At 60.1% G+C, this 22,721-nt stretch overlaps 2 protein-coding genes across 2 annotated transcripts; both read left to right on the top strand.

The window, feature by feature from the left end:
• Positions 1 to 33: 33 nt before the first annotated feature.
• YJEFN3 (YjeF N-terminal domain containing 3) lies at positions 34 to 9,594 on the top strand. Its single transcript, XM_055540139.1, has 6 exons — positions 34 to 573; positions 5,112 to 5,220; positions 7,126 to 7,236; positions 7,444 to 7,557; positions 7,640 to 7,790; positions 9,352 to 9,594. Exons 1-6 carry the CDS (start codon positions 239 to 241, stop codon positions 9,555 to 9,557), a joined length of 1,026 nt encoding a protein of 341 aa, XP_055396114.1. The 5' UTR covers positions 34 to 238; the 3' UTR covers positions 9,558 to 9,594.
• A 620-nt stretch (positions 9,595 to 10,214) lies between these two features.
• CILP2 (cartilage intermediate layer protein 2) lies at positions 10,215 to 19,218 on the top strand. Its single transcript, XM_055566476.1, has 8 exons — positions 10,215 to 10,278; positions 11,193 to 11,291; positions 12,392 to 12,664; positions 13,239 to 13,394; positions 14,468 to 14,746; positions 15,631 to 15,739; positions 15,943 to 16,100; positions 16,324 to 19,218. Exons 1-8 carry the CDS (start codon positions 10,215 to 10,217, stop codon positions 18,657 to 18,659), a joined length of 3,474 nt encoding a protein of 1,157 aa, XP_055422451.1. The 3' UTR covers positions 18,660 to 19,218.
• Positions 19,219 to 22,721: the final 3,503 nt, after the last annotated feature.

Below are 22,721 nucleotides of genomic sequence, written 5' to 3'. Positions count from 1 at the left end.
AGTGGGGTGGCCCCTGGATCGACCTGCAGCGGTGGCTGACAAATGTGCCTGGACTTTTCCCTGCCTTTCTCGAAACCCTGCTTGTCAGCAGCCAGCTTCTTCAGACTGGGGGTCTTCCCCACTGGGGTACCGGGTGGGTGGATGGGCGACCGACCTGTATTGGAGTGTGCCGGGCTGGAGAGGGACGTAGCAGAGGCGGGCCCACTTGCACCCAGGCCAGGACCCCATAGCGGGGGTAATGAGCCCATCGCTGTCCCTCCAGACTTTGTTTCCCTGCCAGTATTCGGAACCTTGGGATTCCCGCCATCCCATGGGCAGCTCCACTCCTGGCACAAAGGGGTTAAGTCCACTTGCACTTTACAGCCAATGGCCATGCGCAGCGCCTTCCCGGCGTCTCCTGATTGGCGGACACACAGAGTGGGCGGGAGGCGAGGGGACGCCCCCTCTGCCCAAGGATGCCTTTAAAAGGCTGGGGCAGTGGTGGCTGCCTGCGTGCACACAAATCGCCTCCGCCATGAGCAGCACGGATGGCCCGGACCTAGCGGAGGCGCCCGAAGAGCGGTGTTTCCTCAGGTCAGCCAGGGAGAGGGACCAGAGGGAAGCAGGGGCATGGCTGGAAGAAGGCCTGGGGAACCAGGGGCTGTAGATGGGAGGCAGAGGCATGGCCGGGATGGGGGGGGAGAATGCCAGGCCCATCCCGGAATTTCGAATTTCCTTGGAGGGATTAAACCTGTGGCTGCCAACACCTCCAATGCTGCGTTGCTAGGGAAACGGTATCTGCAGCAGTCCCGCCCCTCATGAATTATTCATCAGCACCACTGGTTGCTCCCCCAACCCCATCCCCGCCAAACACACACAGCCTAAGCAGGCCCACCTCCTCTCCATCCTTCCCAGGGACCCTGGAGCCGTGCCCCTTGTTCCCCATCTGGGAAGAGCTGCAGGCTTTCAGCTCCTCAATGCTCACACCCTCCTTGGTAGTCCCCCCTGCTACTAACCCTCTTGTTCAGAGAATAAAACTGAAGACTGGGGAGGGAAGCTGCTGGCTGAGCTCGGATTAAAGCGATTTTTAAATGCACGGGCCACTTCCCAGTGGGCTGATGAATTTGGGGTCTGGAGCCGGCAGCTGCGGTTGTGTCTTCCCCCGATCCTGAGTCGCCCTCCTGTGTCCTCAGCTAAGTGTGCGATATGGGCCCCAAGCCGGGCTCTCTCTAAACCAGACCCAGCCCGCTGGCCACTCAGCCCCTCTCCTCAAGGCAGGTCCTGTGCAGCACTTGGCTGGTACCCAGACTCAGCTAGAGACTCAGCACATGCGAGGCAGTGGGAGGAAAATGTTAGAAGCTGGGGCTGTGACTTCACCTAGTGTGGGGGACGGAGAGGCCTCAAATGCCACCCGGGGAGTGATGAGGTGCTGTGTGTTGGGTCGGAGTGGAGCATGGGGAGAGGAGGCCAAAGTGGGAGACATACTGGGGAGCATGTAAGTCTGGTGAGGAATTTGAATAAATATTCTCTGAATGCGGGGGAAGTTTGGGAAGTCTAGCATTCAAGTTTTCAAAACCCCCATGGCTTGTGTGGAGTTTGAGGGGACGGGATTGCAGTAGTAGCCAGGTGAGCAGTGACGGAGGGCTGGAGGGCAGAGGCGGGAGGGTGGAGAGAAGCAGATGGAGCTGAGAGAGCAGGGAGCGTCTGGCACAGACACCCTGGCCTCAACAGCTTCACCTCTAAAGAGCCCCCTCTGGGGCTTTTGCTCCTTCTGGGGCTGGTGGGCAAATCCTGGGGCCTTGTAGCTCCTCTCCTGGGGGCGGAGGTTGGGAGAAGCAAGAGGCACCTTCATAAACTGAGCACCTTCTGCTCCTCAGCCCCATAGCAGCTCTGCCATATCCCCTCCCCGACTCGGAGCAGCTGCTGCCCCAGCCCTCAGGTTCCCGGACTGCCCTTTGCCTGTGGAGTCCCGGTTATCACTCCGGTGACCCACTAGGCAGGAAAATAATGGAGTGAAAGCCGCTCAGTCATGTCTGACTCTTTGTGACCCCATAGACTGTAGCCCGCCAGGCTCCTCTGTGGGGATTCTCCAGGCAAGAATACTGGAGTGGGTTGCCATGCCCTCCTCCAGGGGATCTTTCCAAGGGATCGAACCCAGGTCTCCCGCCTTGCAAGCAGATTCTTTACCATCTGAGCCACCAGGGAATCCCAGGAAGCCTCCAAATGGAGGCCAGAGGCCAAATCTTCAGAACAGAGGGAAAAAAGAGGAGGATGGATGATCTTCCCCAGCCCTCCCAGGGGGCAGCAGAGCTGTCTCAAGCTGAAGATGGGGAATGAGCCGTGTTACTGCACATGGGCTTTCTCTGGTTGCAGCGCGTGGGGGCTACTCTTTGTCACGGAGCACTGGCTTCTCATTCTGGTGGGTTCTCTCGCTACAGAGCACAGGCTCTAGGTGCGTGGGCTTCAGTAATTACAGCTCGCAGGCTCGGCAGTTGTGGCGCGTGGGCCCCTGAGCTCGCAGGCTCGTTAGTTGTGATGCAGGGGCTTAGTTGCTCCGAAGCACGTGGAATCTTCCCAGGCCAGGAATCAAACCTGTGTCCCCTGCATTGGCAGGTGGACTCTTATCCACTGTGGCATCAGAGAAGCCCCTGGGCCTGCCTGCCCTGGGGGCGCTCTTCATACGGCCCCACCAGGAGCTCCTTTTCCCTACCTGGCCCTTCAACCTACAGCGTCAGCCGCAGACAAGCGTGGGCTTGAATGTGGCTCTGCCTGCTGGGGTCACAAGGCATGTCACCTTGCCCTGAGCCCCATCTCCATCATGTGACACCCTGCAGGTGTGTCTGACCAAGTTTCTCAGCCTCACTCACTCTGCCTCTCTCCTGTCCCTTGAATCTGACAAGTTCACTTCCACCACCGGAAGAATAATGAGCCTCATTATTCTTGCCACTTAGATTACCTCCCATGGCACTCCAGGTCAGCTCCTCCAGGAAGCCCTCCTTGACTTCCCATCCCATAGCAGTCCTGGCTTCCCACCTCCAGCCCTCCTGCTGCCCGGCCTGGTCACACTACAAAGTTAGCTAGCAGGTTGTAGTCTCCTGCTCACAGAACTTAAGAAGGGAGTCTCAGGATTCACCCCAATAAGCCTCTGCCTATCTGTAGGTCGGCCTCGGCTTCTTTGCTCATACCCCATCCACAGCTCTGGAGACAAACCCATGGGTAGAAGGCTCAGTTTTCCAGTTTGCTTCCAGTGTGACTCTGGGCAAGCCATTTTACTTCTGAGTTGTTATATGTTCCTCCAACTCTTCTGAGCCCGATCCTTTTAAAGTAATAATTATTATTATTATGATATGTATCATCATTATTATTATTATACTCAAGGGTGTGCTAATAAGCTGGGGGCAAGTGCTCTTCCTCACCTGGGAGGGGTCCTGGCTAGGGAAGCTGGCATCAGGCTATAGACTCTGCTCAGCTGCTCCAGCCCCTGATTCTGGCACGAGGAACATCTTCCCATCCTCAGTGCCAGCTTTTCCTCTCTGAAGCCACCAAGCCCATGTCCCTTGGAAGGCCCCCTAAACTGGGGCTGGGCCCTGCTCTTAGAAGAGCCCAACACTTGGCTTAATGCTCTGCCATCACCATCTTAAAATTCTTAATAATTATTGATCAAGGGGCCCCACATTTGCATTCTGCAGTGGACCTCAAAAATTATCTAGCCTGTCCTGCCTTTTGCAAAGGAGGAAGAAAGCAAGGCTCAGAGAGGAGGCAGACCTGTCACTCAGCAAGCTGGGGGCGGAGCTTCACCTCAACTACATTGGCTCCATCTCTCTGGCCACGATTATTCGAATTTTTAAAAATTTATTTATTTTAACTTCTTTTATTTTTGGCTGCCCTGGGTCTCTCTGGCTTTGTTTGCACTTTGTCTAGTTCCTGTGAGTGGGGGTTACTCTTTGTTGCAGGGCCCGGGCTTCTCTTGTTGCAGAGCATGGGCTCTAAGCACGTGGGCTCTTGAGTGCTGGCTCAGTAATTGTGACGCATACACTCAGTTGCTCTGGGGCATGTGGAATCTTCCCAGGCCAGGGATCGAACCTGTGCCCCTGCAATGGCAGGCGGATTCCTATCCACTTTGCCACCGGGGAGGTCCACAGTCATTTGAATTTTATCACTGCATCTAAAGAAGAATCACCAGTGAGTCTCCTGGCTGCAGTCCCGACAGCCACCACCTCACGTGAACCCTTAAAATCCTCTGCAGCCTTTAAAACCCGCCTCTCCCAGGCACCTCCAGTCCAGTCTGCCCCCTCCAGTGTCCTAGAGTTCCCTCAGTGGCTTCCACTGCCTAAAATCCACACATTGCCCCAACAGCTAAGTCCTTCACGCTCTGTTACCTGCGCTGGGTTCCTCCTGCACTGGGGGCTTCAGGCATCTGGGGGAGGCCCCCACTGTTATTGATGTTCGGTCACTAAGTCATGTCTGACCGTTTCCGACCCCGTGAACCGCAGCACTTCAGGCTTCCCTGTCTTTCACTATCTCCTGGAGTTTCCTCAAACTCACGTCCATTGAGTTGGTGATGCCATCCAACCATCTCACCCTCTGTCACCCTCTTCTCCTCTCGCCCTCAATCTTTCCCAGCATCAGGGGCTTTTTCAGTGAGTCGGCTCTTCCCATCCAGTCGCCAAGGTATTGAAGCTTCATCTTCAGCCTCAGTCCTTCCAATGAATATTCATTGTTGATTTCCTTTGGGATTGACTGGTTTGATCTCCTTTCAGTCCAAGGGACTCTCAAGAGTCTTCTCTAACATCACAATTCGGAAGCATCCATTCTCCAGCTCTCACATCCGTTCATGACTACAGGCGCCCATGCTCTGGGGCAATGGAACGAACATGCACTGCCATGTGCTTCCTCTACCACCAGAGGGCTCCCGTGCCTCAGGCTTGTGTTCGAAACTCCCACTGCCTCCCTGGCAGGCTTCCATTCAACCGTGTATAGGACAGATGAGGGAACTGACGGAGGGTCTTCAGCTCTGGGCGCGGGAGCGGGGGCGGTGTTAGGGCCTGGCTCGGAACACTGGTGGCACATTTCTGGCTCCAGCTCAGTGTCTGTCTCTCCGTCTCTCTCTGTCTCCCCACTCTGACCCTCAGCACCGCGGAGGCAGCGGCCCTGGAGCGGGAGCTGCTGGAGGATTATCGCTTTGGGCGGCAGCAGCTGGTGGAGTGGTGTGGCCATGCTAGTGCCGTGGCTGTGACCAAGGTACCTGAGCCTGCTTCTCAGCCTCGACCCTGAGCAGACAGCCGGCTCACCAAAGCGGAGGCCTAGCTGCATGACCCCCCAGCCAGGATGGTCATTTCTGCCCTCAAGAAAGCCCTCTTGGCTTGGGGCCACCCCAGCCCATCACTCAGATGAGGAGACCAAGGTCCGTCACTGGCCCTGGCCAGGGGGTTGCTGAACGTCAGGACAGAGACAGGGGTCCCCAGAGATGTAGAAGCAACTACAGAGATGGGTCTGGGGCCCTTGACTGCCTGTCTCTGCCACCTCTTAGATCTTGAGCAGAGGGGACGTCAGCTTCCTAAGTCTGAGCACCCCCAAACAGCTACCTGCCACAGGTCCAGGAACTGAGGCCCAGAGGTGGGGAGGAGTAGAGCTATATTTGGCTTTGCGACAAACCCCCAGGCTTCAAAGTGCCTGCAAGAGGCCAATTGCTATCCAGTGGTCCGTGTCATGCTGCCAGACCACGCTGGGCCTGTTTCCTCATCTGAAAAAGGGTAATAAACTGAGACCAGTGAATAAACACAAATTCTAGAAAAGTGCCCAATCGAGTCAGGGCTCCAGCAGGTAACCTCTTCCTCTTCCTCACTTTCTTCCTCTTCTTACTATCACCACTGTATACTTTTTAAAAAACTTCGTATCTTTCTTTACATGGATGCCACTGTTTTTTAACTTAAACGTTCCTATTTCCAAGTGAAACATATCCTGAGTGAGATGCTCAGAGGAAAGGAGAACAATGAAAATCAAAGCCACAAAAGCAAACCCAGTAAAGTAACCTCATGCTTGGCTGTTGAAGACCAACCATCCAGTTTTCACATTGAAAGCTTTGTGTCTGTCCAGAAGCAAGCCAGCCAGACATTATGACTCTCCCTGACTAGGTCAGGTCTGGGGCTCTGGGCATGGCATGGTGGGGTCATAGGTATGATCAGGGTGAGTCAGGACCTTGCTGAGACCCTGGGGAGGAGACTCCAAGAGGAAAGAACTCCCTTGGTATGGTTGGAAGTTAGAGTATAGTTTGGCCCCCTGGAGACCTCAGAAGCCCATCAGAGTCACTGTTACTCCTACCTGATAGAGGTGCCGGGAGGAGAGCGAGCTGAGGCCACGCAGAGAGTCTGGGCTGAGACTCAGCTCCTGCGTCAAAGAGAGACGCAGAGTCTGAGAAAGACAGAGACGGAGAGAAAGAGAGACACAGAGGTGAAGACAGAGACTGGAGAGAAACAAGTATAATATTATTATCATTACTTTAAAAGAGTTGGGCCCAGAAGAGTTGGAAGAACAACACGTAACAACTCAGGAGAAGTAACATGGCTTGCCCAGAGTCATGTAGGAAGCAAGGTGAAAAAGGGAGCCTTCTACCCTGGGGTCTGTCTCTAGAGCCATGGATGGGGAGTTAGCAAAGAAGTGGAGGCCGACCTATGCACAGTCTGAGAGACACAGAGAGAAAGACAGGGAGCGGGACAGAGGAGAGAGGCAGGGCACAGCAGGCTGGAAAAATACCCCCGCCTCCCGCCCCCAACCCTGGGGCCTCCTGGAGGGATGCAGGCCTGGAAACATGGGCGGGGGAAGGGGCAGCCACTGCAGCGGAAAAAGGTGGAAGAATGTCTGCAGCTCAGGCCGAGAATAAACAAACCGCACTCTGGCTTGGGTGGTGGCAGGAGGCACGTTTCTCTGCTCAAGCTTGAGAGAGCCCGAGGCAAGGACTCTGGGTCTCCAACAAGGAAACTGAGGCCCCTAGGGGCCCCGTGCCACCCCCAGAACACCTCTCCCCGGTCTCGCCCTCTCGCCTCCTGGCCCGAGCCCCACTCCTTCCTCCACCCCGGCCTCAGTTTCCCCGCCGGCCTCGGGAGGCGTTCCGAACTCCGCGCCTTTGCCTTTGCCGTGCCCTGCCAGGTGTTCCCTCTGCCCGCTCTCCCCCGGAAGCAGAGGACGGCGCTGGTCGTGTGCGGCCCAGAGCAGAATGGAGCGGTGGGGCTGGCGTGTGCCCGGCACCTGCGCGTGTTCGTGAGTAGCGAGGACGCCCTTGGCCTCCCAGGGTCACCCCCCCTACCCCGCAGCCCTGAAAATGTCGCTTGCTCCTCTGGTCAGTGTCCGGGGGGAGATAGAATACACCCAGTGCTTGCGTCGGGCAGTTCCTGCCAAGCTGGGAGCAGAGGCCCAGTGGGGAGCCCGGGAGGGTCCCAGTGCCGACCCCCTTCCTGCTTCCCACAGGAGTACGAACCCACCATCTTCTACCCCACGCGCTCGCCGGACCCACTGCACCGGGACCTGACTATTCAGTGTGAGAAGATGGACATCCCCTTCCTGTCCTATCTGCCCACAGAGGTCAGCTTGGGTGGCAGCCGAGGGGTGGTGGGGGACAGAGCCCCCAGGCCGCCCTGACCCTGCCTCTGCCTTGCTCTCCCAGGTCCAGCTCATCAACAACGCCTACAGGCTAGTGGTGGACGCTGTGCTGGGCCCTGGTGTGGAGCCGGCCGAGGTCGGGGGTCCCTGCACACGCGCGCTGGCCACGCTCAAGCTACTGTCCATCCCCCTCGTGAGCCTGGACATCCCCTCAGGCACGCCAGGTGGAGGAGGGGCATGAGGGGCGGGGAGGCAGGCTTGGGTGAAGGACCCTCTCCCCTGGTTTCTGGTGGTCCCAGCCTGTATGCCCACCCGAGTATGCTTCTTCATCGTGGATGGCTTCTACACTCTGAGTGAGGCCGAGGGTCATGTCCATCCTTTGGATGGGCAGTGCCCAGGCTGGCGCCCAGGTGACCCTGGCTCCCCTCCCCCTTACACCCAGCACGGCATGCCCTCTGCCCATCCTGGCCCAGTCGCCCAGGCAGACGTGAGCTCACTCGGCAAAGGCCTCGCCCATCCTGGCCGCCGCCCCATGCCTGTTGGAACCATTAGGCAACGGGCAGACGGAACAAACAGCTGCTAGCCAGCCGGACCCTCCGTGGGGGCAACCAGACTCGGGGGACATCCCCCGGCTTACAAGAGCCCAGGGTCATAGCAACAGGATGCCACAGAGCTGGGGATGGTGGCCAAAGGAGGAGGTGGGGTGGCTGGTCAGGGGGAGAGGCTGCAAGCTGGTGTCTGAACAGACAGCCTAGGACAGAGGGGGTCGCCCTGTTAGCTCAGGAGGGGTTATTAGTGCCCCTAGTCTGAGGGTGGAAGCTAGGGTCAGAGAAGGCAGGATTAAAGTCAGAGGGAGGAGGAATTCCCTGGTGGTCCACTGGTTACGACTCTGCACTTTCAATGCAGGGGGCAAAGGTGTGAGCTCTGGTCAGGGAACTAAAATCTCACATGCTGCACTGTGTGGCCAAAAAATAAAGAAACACACATTTTAAATAAATAAAAAGTCAGAGGGAGGAGGCTTTCAGTCAGTGGTCCCAGACGGGTTGGAGTGCGGAGAGAAGGCAAGAGCCCAAGTCTGAAGGTGAAGGCTCATCTGAGATATGGCAGAGGCTACGGTCCAGTGAGGGAGGGGCTGGGACCTGCCAAGCCAAAAGGCAAGATCTGGTCTGAAGATGAAGGCAGGTCAGAGGGAAGAGTCTCCAATCAGGAGGAGGATGGATGCTCACGTTGCTAAGGGCAGGGCATATCTTCAGAGGCAAGAACCTAGCACAAAGAGACAGGTCTGGTAGGGGAGGCTTGACTGAGGATGGAGATGAGAAGTGTATTCTGAGTAGAGGGTGGGGATCTGGTCAGAGGAGGCTGCGAGGTCTGGGTGGAAAGAGACTTCAGTCTAAGAGGGGGAGCTTAGGGCTGTTAGGGAGTGAGGGATACAGATACACAGGTCTGATTGGGAAGAGCCGCAGGTAGAAATGTAGTCTGATGGCAGAGGTTGAGTCAGATGGAGGAGGAAGATTGAGTCGCAAGACGGGAGCAGAGACAGACAAGTATGAAGGCAAAGGCTGTGGTCAGAGGGGGAGGGAGACATATCCAAGGAGGGAGGAGAAACTGGGCTGAAGCAGACGCTCAGTTTTACGGGGAGGCCGGTCTGACCAGGACTCACGTGTCAGAGCCGAGGCCGAGCAGGTTGGGGACGGGAAATGGGTGGTGGGCGGCGGTTCTCCTGAGAGCGAGCACCCCCCCAGCCTCGGCTCCCGCCTCCCATCCTTCCTCCCCCAGGCTGGGACCCAGAGACTGGCGGCGACGCCGAGGACGGGCTACGACCCGACGTGCTCGTATCGCTGGCGGCGCCCAAGCGCTGCGCCGGCCGCTTCTCTGGGCGCCACCACTTCGTGGCGGGCAGGTTCGTGCCCGACGACGTGCGCCGAAAGTTCGCTCTGCGCCTGCCGGGGTACACGGGCACCGACTGCGTCGCGGCGCTCTGACGGGCGCCCGCGCCAATAAACAGACGTGCCGCCACTGCCCCCTCGCCTGGGCCTCCTCTGTGCGCCGCGTCTGCCGCGGGGGCGGGCAGCCTCGGGGGGGAACTGCCCACCGGTCCTCCGGTGGCCCAAGGCGGGAGGGATGGAGGGCAGACGCACATGGGACTTCCTGCTGGCCTCCGAGAAAACCGGAGCCAGAAGAGTGGCGGGTGGATTCCGGGTGGGATTGATTACCAGCCTGCTCGGGACGACCTAAAGCCAACAGATTCGAAGTGAGACCCGGGGGAGGATTTCTAGCCGCCTAAAGGGCTGCCTAAAGCCTGAATGTCCGGACGGCTTCAGGCTCTGTTCCAGGAGGCACTTCCCGACGTGGAGAAGGGAGGGTGGGCTCAGGAAGGGCTTCCAGTCGGCGACGAAGGGACGCAGGCCAGCCCGAGGGCGGAGGTACAGCCGGATGCACCGAGGGGGTCGCCCCAGAGGGGTGGTCACCCAAGTCACCTCGGGCCCGGGAGTTGCCCAGACGGGGCGTGGCCTGCATGGGGCGTGGCCTGCGGCCGCGTCCCTCCCCCATCCTCAGCCCCAGCGGCCGCCAGACCCGCGGGAGTCCGACCCGAGTGCGCAGCGGAGCTGGGACCCTCCCTCCGACCTTCGGACCTGGCCATGGCGTCACTGCCGACACTGCTCTGCCTCTGTGTTGCCGCCGCACACCTGGCGGGGGCCCGAGGTGAGGCGCCCCTAGACCCCCGCCCAGCCCCCCTCCAGGCGCCCGAACGTCTGGCAAGCAGCCGGAGCCTGGAGACAGAAGCAAGGGACCCACTCGCTTCCCCACGCTGCAGCCGCCTTGCCCGCCTCGGGAGTGGAGTGAGGGGGCAAGCACAAGATGGAGCTCCCTCCGGGACCACCTGGGGGCAAGAGGGGACTGCAGGGTATCCATCGCAGCCACAGCGTTTGGGCCCTGAATCATCCAGTCTTGTCCCCAGGATGAAGGGGTCAGAACTGTCTCCTCTCACCGAACTCCTCTCCTCTTGCACACACACACATACCATTCAGAAGAGAAACTCCCATCTCTGGAACACTCAGTAGAGCCGGGCACTGGGCCTATTTTTCAGATGGGGAGACTGAGACTCCAAGAGGGAAGGGACTTGTCTGTCACTGCCCAGCCTGGCTATCTCAGACACCTCAAGGCCAGAGAAGCCAGGCTAGATTCCAAGGACTTCCCCTTGGCAGCCTGGGCCCCGAGTGCAGGGATGTAAGGTAGACTGAGGGAGCCAGCAAAGGGATGAAAGAAAATTCAGATCAAGACAAGGGCAGAGAGAGGCACAGCCAACTGAATTCATGGCCATTGAACACAGTGGGAGAACTGTGTCTGGGGGAGTGAAGTGGACAGACTTCCCCAGCCTAAGGGGCTGTGTCTGAGTGAGGGATGGGCTGTGAGAGCCTGGGGATGGGCTGTGAGAGCCTGGGGGTGGGGAGGTCAGGGGAGGCTTCCTGGAGAAGGGGAGGCTGCTGTGCTCGGGGCCCACTGAGGTTGAAGTGTGGCTTCTCCTCTGTGAAATGGAAGAGACTATGGCAGCACCTCACATACCAGGAGCTCACAGAGGTCTCCCCCCACCCTGCCACGCCTCACCCCTTTGATAGGTACTCCGGACGCCGAGGAGCCCACGGTGACCGCGTGGGGCCTTGAAGGTTCATCGTTGCGCCCTGGCCAGCCCTCGCCAGCCCTGGAGGACTGGGAAGGTGAGCCAGTTTGGGTCTGAGTCCTGGTTCTGCTGTGGGCTCTGTGTGAGCTCTGGCTGGTGGGGTCATGTGAGAAGGGGGATGAGAGCTGGGTGAAGAATGCAGGAGGCATCCCTGGGTGTGGCGGCCCCTGGAAGTGGTGCCCTAAGAGGTCTTCAGTTTTAGGAGCAGGGAGAGTCCAGGCTGTTTGTCCAGGAGCAAACCAGGGTGGAGGGGGGGCCGGGGGGAGGGGGCGGGTGGAGTGGCATGGTGGGACAACCAGCTCAGTTCAGTCAAGGAAGCAAGAGTTCTGGTACTCTTTCCCAGATAGGAAGCGTCTATCTGACTTGCTCTTGAATCAGGAAAGGAGTGAGCATCCCCTGGGGGGCTGATGGAAACAGAAGCTAACCTGTGAGAGGCCAGACCCTTCCCACCTCTGGCTTCCCCGAAACTGAGGGTGCCTGATGGGTTCAGTGGGCATTAGTAAGCAAGGTCCCTTAGCGGGTTTCCCTGGTGGCTCAGGCGGTAAAGAATCTGCCTGCAACACAGGAGGCCTGGGTTCCATCCCTGGGTTGGGAAGATCCTTTGGAGGAGGGCATGGCAACCCACTCCAGTGTTCTTGCCTGGAGAATCCCCTGGACAAAGGAATCTGGCGGGCTACAGTCCATGTGGTCGTGAAGAGTTGGGCACGACTGAGCGACTAAGCACAGCACAAGCAAGATCCCAGTTGGCACTGATGGGGGCCTGGGGAAGGGCAGCAGAAGGGCTGGTCTCAGGCGCGGCTCCTCCTGCTGCCCTTACATCTCCTTACCTCTCAAGGGTTCTGAATTCTCAGGGTGGGGGTTGGTGACGCAGTTGCAAGAGCTCAGCTTGCACTCCTGGGCCAGCCCAGGTACTGAGCCGAGCAGCAGAACTAGGGGGGCTGCAAGAGGAAAACAACCTCCCTTGATCCCTTTGCAGCTCCTTCTGTGCTCGAGGGCTCTGGATCTGGGAAGGCTGGGCTGGCCCATGCACCAACCCGGCTTAAACGCGAGATGGGGGTGGGCAGGCCCGGGTTTTCGCATGAATTGATGGGGCCCGACCGGCGGCGGCCCGGGTCCCAGCGCGTGTGGTCCCCGCAGAGGCCAGCGAGTGGACGTCCTGGTTCAACGTCGACCACCCGGGCGGCGACGGTGACTTCGAGAGCCTGGCCGCGATCCGCTTCTATTACGGGCCGGCACGCGTGTGCCCAAGGCCGCTGGCGCTGGAGGCGCGCACCACAGACTGGGCGCTGCCTTCGGATGTCGGCGAGCGCGTACACCTGAACCCCACGCGCGGTTTCTGGTGCCTCAACCGCGAGCAGCCCCGAGGCCGCAGATGCTCCAATTACCACGTGCGCTTCCGCTGCCCGCTCGGTGAGGGCGGGCTCAGGGGGCCGCAGGGACCGGCGGGAGGTGGAGGAGGCCTGAATGTTCGGACCTGGGGAGGGGGCAGGACCGAGAGGATGTGGGCGTGGCTAGGAGGAGGGGGGTCCTTTAGGACCAAGGCCACAGGAGAGGGCTGGAGCGGGGGAGCAGAGGGGGCTTTGGAAGGGATGGGCTGAAATGGCGGGGGCCCAGGTAGCGGGGGCAGGAAGGGGCCCCCAGGACCGCGTCTCCCTCTTGCTGCCCTCATTTGCTCTACAACAGCTTCGTCCTGTGAAAGCGTGTTGTGAGCCCCAGACACGTGTGAGACGCAGAAAGAATAGCTGGGCTGGGAGGGGAGGAAAGAGAGGTCGCGGGCGGGGTGGGTGGGGCGGTGGTGTGCTGGGGGTGGACAACTGTACCTCCACGGCACATTCGACCGGTTCGCCTTGGGGGGGAGAGGGTAGGACTTCTCTCTGACTCAGATGCACGTGCCACGAACGTTCTCCAGCCCCACACTGTCACCAGATTCTGGGTTTCTGGGGTGGGCGGCCACCTGACGCCCCCATCTCTGCCCTCTCCCCAGAGGCCACGTGGGGTTCGTGGGGCCCTTGGGGTCCCTGTTCGGGGAGCTGCGGGCCAGGCCGTCGCTTGCGCCGCCGCCGCTGCTCAAGCCCCGCGGGGGATGCGTGTCCCGGGCGTCCCTCGGAGGCGCAGAAGTGTGTGAGGCCTCGGTGTCCAGGTAGGAGGGGCGGGGCCTGGAGGAGATGGGAGGACTAGAGGCGGGGCCTGGGTGTGATGGCAGCGGGGCCAGTTGAGGGAAGTACCTAGAGGGGCTAATTAGGGTGGAGTCTGATGGGGAGGTGCCTGGAGGGAGGAGGCGGAGTCTGGACGTAGGGGCGGAGCCTGGAGGAGCGGAACCTGGACCACGTGGAGACTGGCTTCTCCTTCCCTTCTGCGCCCCTGAGGAGCACTGGTAAAAGTGTACATCTGGACGGGTGGACTTCACGGGGGTCATGTCCAGTCATGGGCAGATCTGTGGAGGCGCTTCCTCCGTGTGCATGTTGGGGTGTGCGGATATCCCGGTGGACGTGGACACACGCAGAAGCTGGCTCATGCACTCGGGGTGCACACTTGCATGGCATTGGCAGGCCCCGCCCGTCCCCCCACGCCCACGCGGACACGCGCTCACACCCTGGCAGACACGATGCCCAGGCCCTCCCAGGGCCGGACACCAGGCCAGCCAGGAGGCGACTGGAAATTCCAATCAGGCCTGGGCTCCACAAACACGGTCTGGAGACTGCCCCAGCAGAGCCCGCAGCAGGGTGGGGGAGCAGTGTGGCCAATGGGGTGGTGGGGTCCCCACCCTACCCTGCTTGGCTGTGCGTTCTCCATGCCTCTGCCCTGAAGTTTCCAGTGGAATTTTCCATTTTATGGAGAAACCGCAGGATTGGGACTGGAGGGAGAGGTTCTGGGCCCAAGACGCAGCCCCTTGCTGGGCCCCCAGCCCCGGCCTGAACATTTCCTCTCATGCTAGAAGGAGCCTCTCTGGCCTGTGAGAGTCAACTATCCTGTCCCCTCCCTGGGGCATCTCCCTCACACCAGGACCCCGGGTCCCCCCCTTGCCCCAGCCCTGACCACTCAGCCCCATGTCCTTTACACCAGGGTCTGCTCCAAGCAGGTCCACGCTGAGGACTCTCTGAGGGGAGCGAGGTGGGCAGGGTGCCTAGGTGCCTTTGCTGAGGGACTGATGGAGAGGAAAGCCCTCCCCAGGAAGGGGTCAAGAGCCTTCTGTGCCTCCCTGTGTCCCTCCAGGGTGTGGCCCCAACACCTGTGGGTGCCCCGACCACATTCTTCTGGGCTCGGTGGTCACCCCATCTGGGCGTCCACTGCCAGGAGCCAGGGTCTCCTTGAGAGACTGGCCTGGCACCATAGCCACTAGTGATGCCCATGGAACCTTCCGGATGCCTGGAGTCTGTGCCAGCAGCCGAGCCAACGTCAGTGCCCAAATGGACGGCTTTTCAGCAGGCATGGCCCAGGCCCAGGCCAACAGCTCCATGTCAGCAGTGGCCACTGTTGTCCTTAAAAAGTTGGGTAAGTGCCTCATGGCAAGAGGGATGAGGAGCCGAGGACCTGGGGAGGTAACTCTGGGTGACACCAAGCACTTGGGACGATATGATGCACAGCAAGGTCAATGGGGCAAGAAATAAGATGTCACAGTCCTTGGAGAAGATGTGGGGGTGAGACGTGAGTTGCAAAGGGAAGCATTAAGATTAGGCATTAAGAACCCACTCCAGTATTCTTGGCTGGGAATCTCATAGACATAGAAGCCTAGTGGGCTGCAGTCCATGGCATCGCAAAGAGTTGGGCACAACTTAGCAACTAAACTCCCGAGTGGCTCAGTTGGTAAAGAATCTGCCTGCAATGCAGGAGACCCGGGTTTGATCCTTGGGTCGGGAAGATTCCCTGGAGAAGGAAATGGCAACCCACTCCAGTACTCCTGCCTGGAGAATTCCATGGACCGCGGAGCCGGGCAGGCTATAGTCCATGGGACTGCAAAAGGTTGGACATGAATGTGCAACTAACTTTCACTTTAGCAACTGAACAATAGCAACAACCCACAATCAGGCAGATTGCGCTCTACGGAAACACTTCTTGATGGAAATGTGCCATAAAATGGAGAGTGAAGTGACCCAGCAATAAGGAATACAGAGTTCTATAAGAAATTAAAATTTGTGTATAGAATAATAGCTGCAAATATTCAAACAATAAAGTCCGTGGCTAAAGGGAAAAAAAAATAGATTCTGCATTAAGGGTACAGTCTCCAGCAGATGTGAGGTGAAAGAGAGTGGGGCGAGAGTCATCAGAAAAGACCCAGGTGTAGCAGGGCATCACAGTAAGGGACTGGATGGCACCTGCCTCTTGGGAAGGATCACTGGGAGAAGCTGGACCCTGACCTTTGCTGCTTTTGCCCCCAGAGAAGCCCTACCTGGTGAAGCACCCCGAGTCTCGAGTTCGAGAGGCTGGCCAGAATGTGACCTTCTGCTGCAAAGCCTCAGGCACCCCCATGCCCAAGAAATACTCCTGGTGAGTGCCCTGCCTCGTGCTCATGGGCCTCTCGCCCAGCTGTGGGCTTGGAATGGGCATCCTGTGATTCGTGGTGCCTCGGAGACCCAGAGGAAGCTGCTCTGCAACCTCCCTGTGCTGCATGGAGGGGTGGGGGGGGTGGATGCAGCCCCTCCCCTCTGCCAAGGACACCCATGGTGGTGTTCACCCACCCCCCCACCCAGGTTCCACAACGGGACGCTGCTGGACAGGCGGACACACAGGTATGGGGCCCACCTGGAGCTGCATGGGCTCCGCCCAGACCAGGCAGGCACCTATCACTGCAAAGCGTGGAATGACGCGGGGGCCGTGCGATCGGGCACTGCCCGACTCACCGTACTTGGTGAGCATCTTCAGTAACCCTCCCCCCAACCCCTGACACCAAACTGAGTCCCAACTCCAGCTAAAACTCAGCCTCACATGGAACCCCAACTTCAGACTGATCTCTGACCTTGCTCAGTCGCTGAGCCCCTGGGTTGAGCCTCTGACCCCAATCCAGGCCCCCAGCCTTGGCCTCCCTGGAGCTCTCCCATTTACCCTGATCTGCCTGCTTCCTTGCTCCACAGCCCCGGGCCAGCCAGCCTGTGACCCCCGGCCCCGAGAACACCTGATCAAGCTTCCAGATGACTGTGGTCAGCCAGGCAGAGGGCCCACCTACCTGGACGTAGGCCTTTGCTCTGACACCCTCTGCCCCAGCCCTGCAGGCTCCAGGCCCCGGTGTGGGGACGCAGGCTCCCGCTGCTGCTCCGTGCGCCGCCTGGAGAGCAGGAAGATCCACTGCTCTGGCTACACCCTCCCAGTCAAGATCGTGGCTGAGTGTGGCTGTCAGAAATGTCTGCCCCTTCGGGGGCTGATCCGGGGACGCGTGATGGCCGCTGACTCTAGGGAGCCCTTGCGCTTTGCTCGCATCCTGCTGGGCCGGGAGCCCATTGGCTTCACGTCCTACCAGGGTGACTTCACCCTCGAGGTGGCGCCTTCCACTCAGCGGCTGGTGATGACCTTTGTGGACCCCAGTGGCCAGTTCGTGGACACTGTCAGGGTCCTGCCTTTTGACCCTCGAGGTGCTGGCGTGTACCATGAGGTCAAGGCCATGCGAAAGAAAGCCCCCATCATTTTAGACGCCCGCCAGAGCAACACCATATCCCTCGGGGAAATGGGAGAGGAGGCCCCCTTAGGAGAGCTGATCATCCCGCCCGGGGCCTTCCGCAGAGCTGACGGTCAACCCTACATGGGGGCTGTGGAGGCCCAGGTGACCTTCGTGGACCCCCGAAATCTCACTTCGGCAGCCGCCGCGCCCAGCGACCTGCGGTTCGTGGACGGGGACGGGGAGCTGGCCCCGCTGCGCACGTACGGCATGTTCTCGGTGGACCTCCGGGCCGCCGGCTCCGCCGAGCAGCTGCAGACGGGGCTGGTGGCTGTGCGCGTGGCCGCTGACCAGATCCGGATGCCGGGCCACGTGGAGGCCCTGAAGCTGTGGTCGCTGAACCCTGACACGGGCCTGTGGGAAGAAGAAAGCGGCTTCCAGCGCGAGAGACCGGCGTCCCAGCGGGCCCGCCGGGAGGAGCGGGTCTTCCTGGTGGGCAACGTGGAGATCCGCGAGCGCCGTCTGTTCAACCTGGACGTGCCCGAGCGCCGCCGCTGCTTCGTGAAGGTGCGCGCCTATGCCAACGACAAGTTCACCCCCAGCGAGCAGGTGGAGGGCGTGGTGGTCACGCTGGTCAATCTGGAGCCCGCCCCCGGCTTCTCTGCCAACCCTCGCGCCTGGGGCCGCTTCGACAGCGCGGTCACCGGCCCGAACGGCGCCTGCCTCCCCGCCTTCTGCGACGCCGACCAGCCCGACGCCTACACCGCCGTGGTCACGGCCACCCTGGGCGGGGAGGAGCTGGAGCCCGCGCCCTCGCGGCCGCGCCCGCTCCCGGCCACCGTTGGCGTGGCGCAGCCCTACCTGGACCGGCTGGCCTACCGCCGCACGGACCATGACGACCCTGCCCTCAAGCGCAGTGGCTTCCGCATCAACCTCGCCAAGCCCAGGCCCGGCGAACCCACCGAGGCCAACGGGCCCGTGTACCCGTGGCGCAGCCTGCGGGAGTGCCAGGAGGCCCCGGTGACCGCCAGTCACTTCCGCTTCGCTCGTGTGGAGGCGGACAAATACGAGTACAACGTGGTCCCCTTCCGCGAGGGTGCGCCAGCCTCCTGGACCGGAGATCTCCTGGCCTGGTGGCCCAACCCGCAGGAGTTCCGGGCCTGCTTCCTCAAGGTGAAGATCCAAGGACCCCAGGAGTACATGGTCCGCTCCCACAATTTGGGAGGCAGCCATCCCCGGACCCAGGGCCAGCTCTACGGGCTGCGGGATTCCCGGAGTGTCCGGGACCCCCAGAGCCCTAGCTCCTCTGCCGCCTGTGTGGAATTCAAGTGCAGCGGGATGCTGTTTGACCAGCGTCAGGTGGACAGGACGCTGGTGACCATCATGCCGCAAGGCAGCTGCCGGCGTGTGGCGGTCAACGGGCTCCTGCAGGATTACCTGACACGGCACCCCCCACCCGCGCCCGCTGATGACCTGGCTTCCTTCTCCATGCTGGCCCCGCTGGACCCTCTGGGTCACAACTATGGTGTCTACACGGTCACCGACCAGAGCCCAAGGCTGGCCAAGGAGATCGCCATTGGCCGCTGCTTCGACGGCTCCTCCGACGGCTTCTCCAGGGAGATGAAGGCTGACGCGGGCACAGCCGTCACCTTCCAGTGCCGGGAGCCAACTGCGGGCCGGCCCAGCCTCTTCCAGAGGCTGCTGGAGTCCCCATCGGCGGCTCTTGGGGACATCCGCAGGGAGATGGGCGAGGTGGCGCGCGTACAGGCCCGAGCCTCGAGTCCACTCCGCACCCGCCGAGGCAGGGCCCAGCAGTGACCTGGCCCCCAGCCTCGTCCCTCTGCCCTGCTCCCGATCCCCCTGTCTTTGGGAAGCCAAGCCCCCTTCTCCAGAGGCTCGCTGTCTCTGAAGGTTTCTGGGCCCCCCTCCCCTGCCCAGGATTCAGAGTCAGGTCTGATGGTGGAGAATCCCAGCAGGTAATTGTTACTGTGTGATGTGAAATGGAGTTAGTTTGTCCTGATTGTGGGAGCCAGTGTTGTGGGGTGACCGTGGGGGCATGGTGACCTACTGGGGCCCAAAGGGGATCATTCCCAGCTTGCATACCAGCTCTGATTTCATGTGTATTCAGACAATCCGCATCTTCAGATTTCCGTGCTGAGCTGGATGCTCTGTTGGGTCCCCTACCCTGAGCTTTGTTCTTGGGGTTATTTATTGGAACAAAGCCTGCAAGACTGTCCACAGGTGTGAGTGGGGAGGGGTCTGGAGGTGGCGCATTGAGGGTCTGGGGAAGAGGCTTCTTGGCTCTGGGGCTGGGGGGCCCAGTTCTCACATGTTTGGTGCTTGGAGATTCTCTAGGGGGTTGAGGCAGGGATTCAATTAAAGATGCTTCATTTCCTCCTCGTGGTGTCAGTCTTGGGGAGGGAAGAATGGGGGTTGGGACCGCTAGATCCAGAGGCACCTGGGCAGGCAGAAACAGGCCCGAAGCACATGCGGACATGAGTGTGAGAACAGCTTGCAGACCTGCATGAGGTCCCGGACACTCCTCAGGCCGGCATGCGGGCCCCAACTGATGCCCACAGAAGTGTGTCTGTGACACGTGTGAGCGGAGCTGACCCATGAGCCACCCGAGCCCGTGCAGCCCTGACCGCTGAGCACAGTAGCAGCTGCTGCCCTGGCATTCTCCTCCTTGCCTGGCTGTGGTCAGCGGCTCCCACCTGGCCACGTGCCCGGGGGCTACAGTGGGCAGGGAGGAACCCTGGCCAGGGCCGCTTGTACCAGGAGGCAGGAATTGAGGCCGCCCTGGACTTCCGCGGCCGGGGCCACAGCTGCCCCGCCCTGGGTCCCACCCAGCTGAGGCCTGGCCACACCTTGACCACAGGGTGACTGCGGTGCCCAAGGCCATGGTCCCGAGCCCTCTGCCCTCACCAAGCCTCTCAGTCTGGACGCGCAGAAGGCACCGAACCGTCCCTTGCACGCTGTGCGCTTGGCGGGCAAGTCGTCCTGACACCCCATGGGGCAGGCGCTATTCTGACCACACCCCCACTTTCCAGACAGAGAAACCGAGGTCCCAAAAGGAGAGGTGAAGAGCTGCCTGGGCTCTGGAGTGAATCCTGGCGCCCTGGATGGCCCAACAGCCCCCTCAGAACATGCCTAAGACTCCCTTTGCCTGGAGATGTCAGCCACCAGAAAGCAGGGATGTGGCATTTCTCAGGGCCCGGAAGGTGCCTGGCTGAGTTTGAGTGCAGAGTGTTCCCTTATTCCAGGGCACGCTGAGGCCTTCTGCATCCACACCCTCTCACCCACTTCCCCTTCTAACAGCCCCCTGCCCACCTGTCCACCCCGCCGCTCCAGTCTCCCTTAACGATTTGCCTTTACAGCATTAAGAGGTGTCAGGTCTGTGCTAACAATAGGGGCCCAGAGAGGGCCTGGCCCTGGGGAGGAGAGAGGCTCACACACAGAGCCCTACACACTGTGAAGTCAGCACTCGGCGCCCATGGCCGGCCGGCTCTTGTCCATCTGCTGAACTCTCCGTGCGCCGACCCCCAACCTCCCCAGCCCTCCCGCACACCTTTGCTCAGGCCAGATCTTTCAGGGGAACTCCTTCCTCTGCCCAGTGGGCAGACTCGGGGGCTTGGAGGATCTGGAAAAATCCAGCAAACCCGGGCTATGGCCCCAGTCTCTGCGGGTGGGCCCTGGGGCTCTGCTTGGAGACCAGCGGAGGGTTTGGAGCCCTGGTGCCGGCACCCTAGCCTCCCTTGGGTTGGCTGTGATGAACGAGAGAGGGGAGATGCTGGGAGGCCCCTGGAAGCCAGGGGCATGTGCGTGCACCTGGACTTCCTTATCCAGTCTACACCGTCTGCTGGCAGGGGGCTCAGAGGGGTAGATTCCCACCCCAGGCAGTGTCGGGGTCCTGTGAAGCAGCGGGAGTGGAGGGCGCTCCCCCTGCAGCTGCAGGAGAAGCTGGCTTTCAGACCGAGTGTGATGAGGTGTCCGGCTCTGCTGCCAAATACCTTTTATTGAGAAAGTGTTGGGGCCGCAGCCGATGCCAGGCCTGGGGCAGCTGAATTTGGAGCAGGCTGCTGACCCCCACTTCCCTAGGACAGGGGTGGCTGGGTGTCATCCTGAAACTCCCTCCCCAGCTGCAGTGGCTGGGCCAGGCGTGAGCAGGGGCTCCTGGAGGGAAGCAGGCCGGGAGACTTGCTGGCCAAGTGTCGGGCCCGAGAGAAGGCTTGGCAGTGGCTGTAGCCCGAGAGCCTCCTCGCGCGTGCTGACAGCCTTTCAAGAGGACAGCACTCAGCTCCAGTATTCAGATGAGGAAACTGAGGCTCCAAGAGAAGGAAACCGTGGCTCTTAGCTGACAGCTCTGGGCTTCTTGACACTGCAAAGTGACCCCATTCTAGTTCTGAGCCAGGAGTCCCGCCCCTTCCCTCCTGAAACGTTTGCCATCTGCCTCCTGCTAAATCCATCGCTCTCCCCCTAAAACTGGGGCTGCCAGACCACACCCTGTCAGCTTGGGGCATGGGGGGGGCATAAGGCCTCCCCCGAGAGACCCCGGCCTCAGCCACCCTGGGGTCAGCTCAGGGCACAAGGAGGTCCTTGGTCCTCCCACGGCATTTTAGACTGTTAATTTTAGAACCAGGGGTTCTTAAAATTCCTAGTACTGTGAGTGGGAGAAAAATCTTGGAACAGTGCTTAGAACAAGAGGCTCTCAAACCGGTAGAATCCAGGAAGAGAAAGGAAAATGAGCATGCATCGAGCACTGACTGGATACAAGCCCTCTTTGCCCCCTCCCCCAGCCCTAACTCACCTTAGGGCCCTTTTATTCTTGCCTGGAGAATTCCGTGGACAGAGGGGCTTGGCAGGCTACAGTCCATGGGGTTGCAAAGAGTCAGACATGACCGAGCGACCAACACTATAATATATATTTATTGTCGTGGGCCCCCAAATGTACTTTTCATAAGGGTGATTTTTCACACACATACCTCTCATTTCATAACTGAAGGGACTTGCCCAGGGTCACACAGGAAATGGGGACACCCTAGACCGAGAGAAGGGGTAATGTTTCCCAGAGAAAGGGACATAGGCAGTGGGTGTTGAAGGATGTATAGGAGTTTTCCAGGTGGGCAAGGCAGGAAGGGCATACCAGGCAGCTGGAAAGATGCATGTGAAGGCTGAGAAGGGAGACCTCAAGTGGGCCTGGAGATGGGAGATACCCAGGGGAGGTGAACAAAGCCTTGACTGCTGAGTGAGGAGCTGGAGAGTCTCTGGAGGTTGGTGGGGAGCCACAGAAGGTGCTGACATGGGGAGGGAAAGATCATAGAATTTCTCATAACAAAGACTCTTCTAGAACTGTTGTGGGAAAGCATGTTCGGAAGTGTTTCTTTTATGGAACTGGGGTCTGCCCCCTCCCATATGGCAGCCCTTGCAGGGTCCAAACCGGCAGGCCGGAGCCCCCTCCCCTCGGGCGGCCTCCTGTCCTGGCTGGACGTTGCTGGCTCCTCCGTCAGGGCCTCGTGGCCCTGGCGCAGCCACCCCCAACTTCCCTAGCCCTGTCTGTCTCCCTCATTAGCCCTCAGGGTTGGACACGACCCAGTCGCAGACCCCAAAGACTGGAGCCAGCCTGGCGGGGAGACCTGGCTTCAGTCAGGTGGTGGAGGGGAATGTTTGCATTTTAATGGTGGAAACAGAGGCAGAGGGCCAACAGAGAAAGAACAGTCTAGCTGAATGCCTATGTCCAGCGGTCTGACCCCTCCCGGGGCAGAAGCTGAAGCCAGACCCCAGGGCCTGGGGTGGGAGATCTAGGCAGGGAGGAGGGAGGCGACCCCAGGGGTCGGGGGAGCAACAGACGTGCAGGGAGCATCTTCTGCCCTACCCGGGTCA

The sequence above is a fragment of the Bubalus kerabau genome, chromosome 1, assembly GCF_029407905.1.
Source record: "Bubalus kerabau isolate K-KA32 ecotype Philippines breed swamp buffalo chromosome 1, PCC_UOA_SB_1v2, whole genome shotgun sequence".
Classification (NCBI taxonomy): Eukaryota; Metazoa; Chordata; class Mammalia; order Artiodactyla; family Bovidae; genus Bubalus; species Bubalus kerabau.
This window is presented reverse-complemented; position numbering and strand designations above follow the sequence as displayed.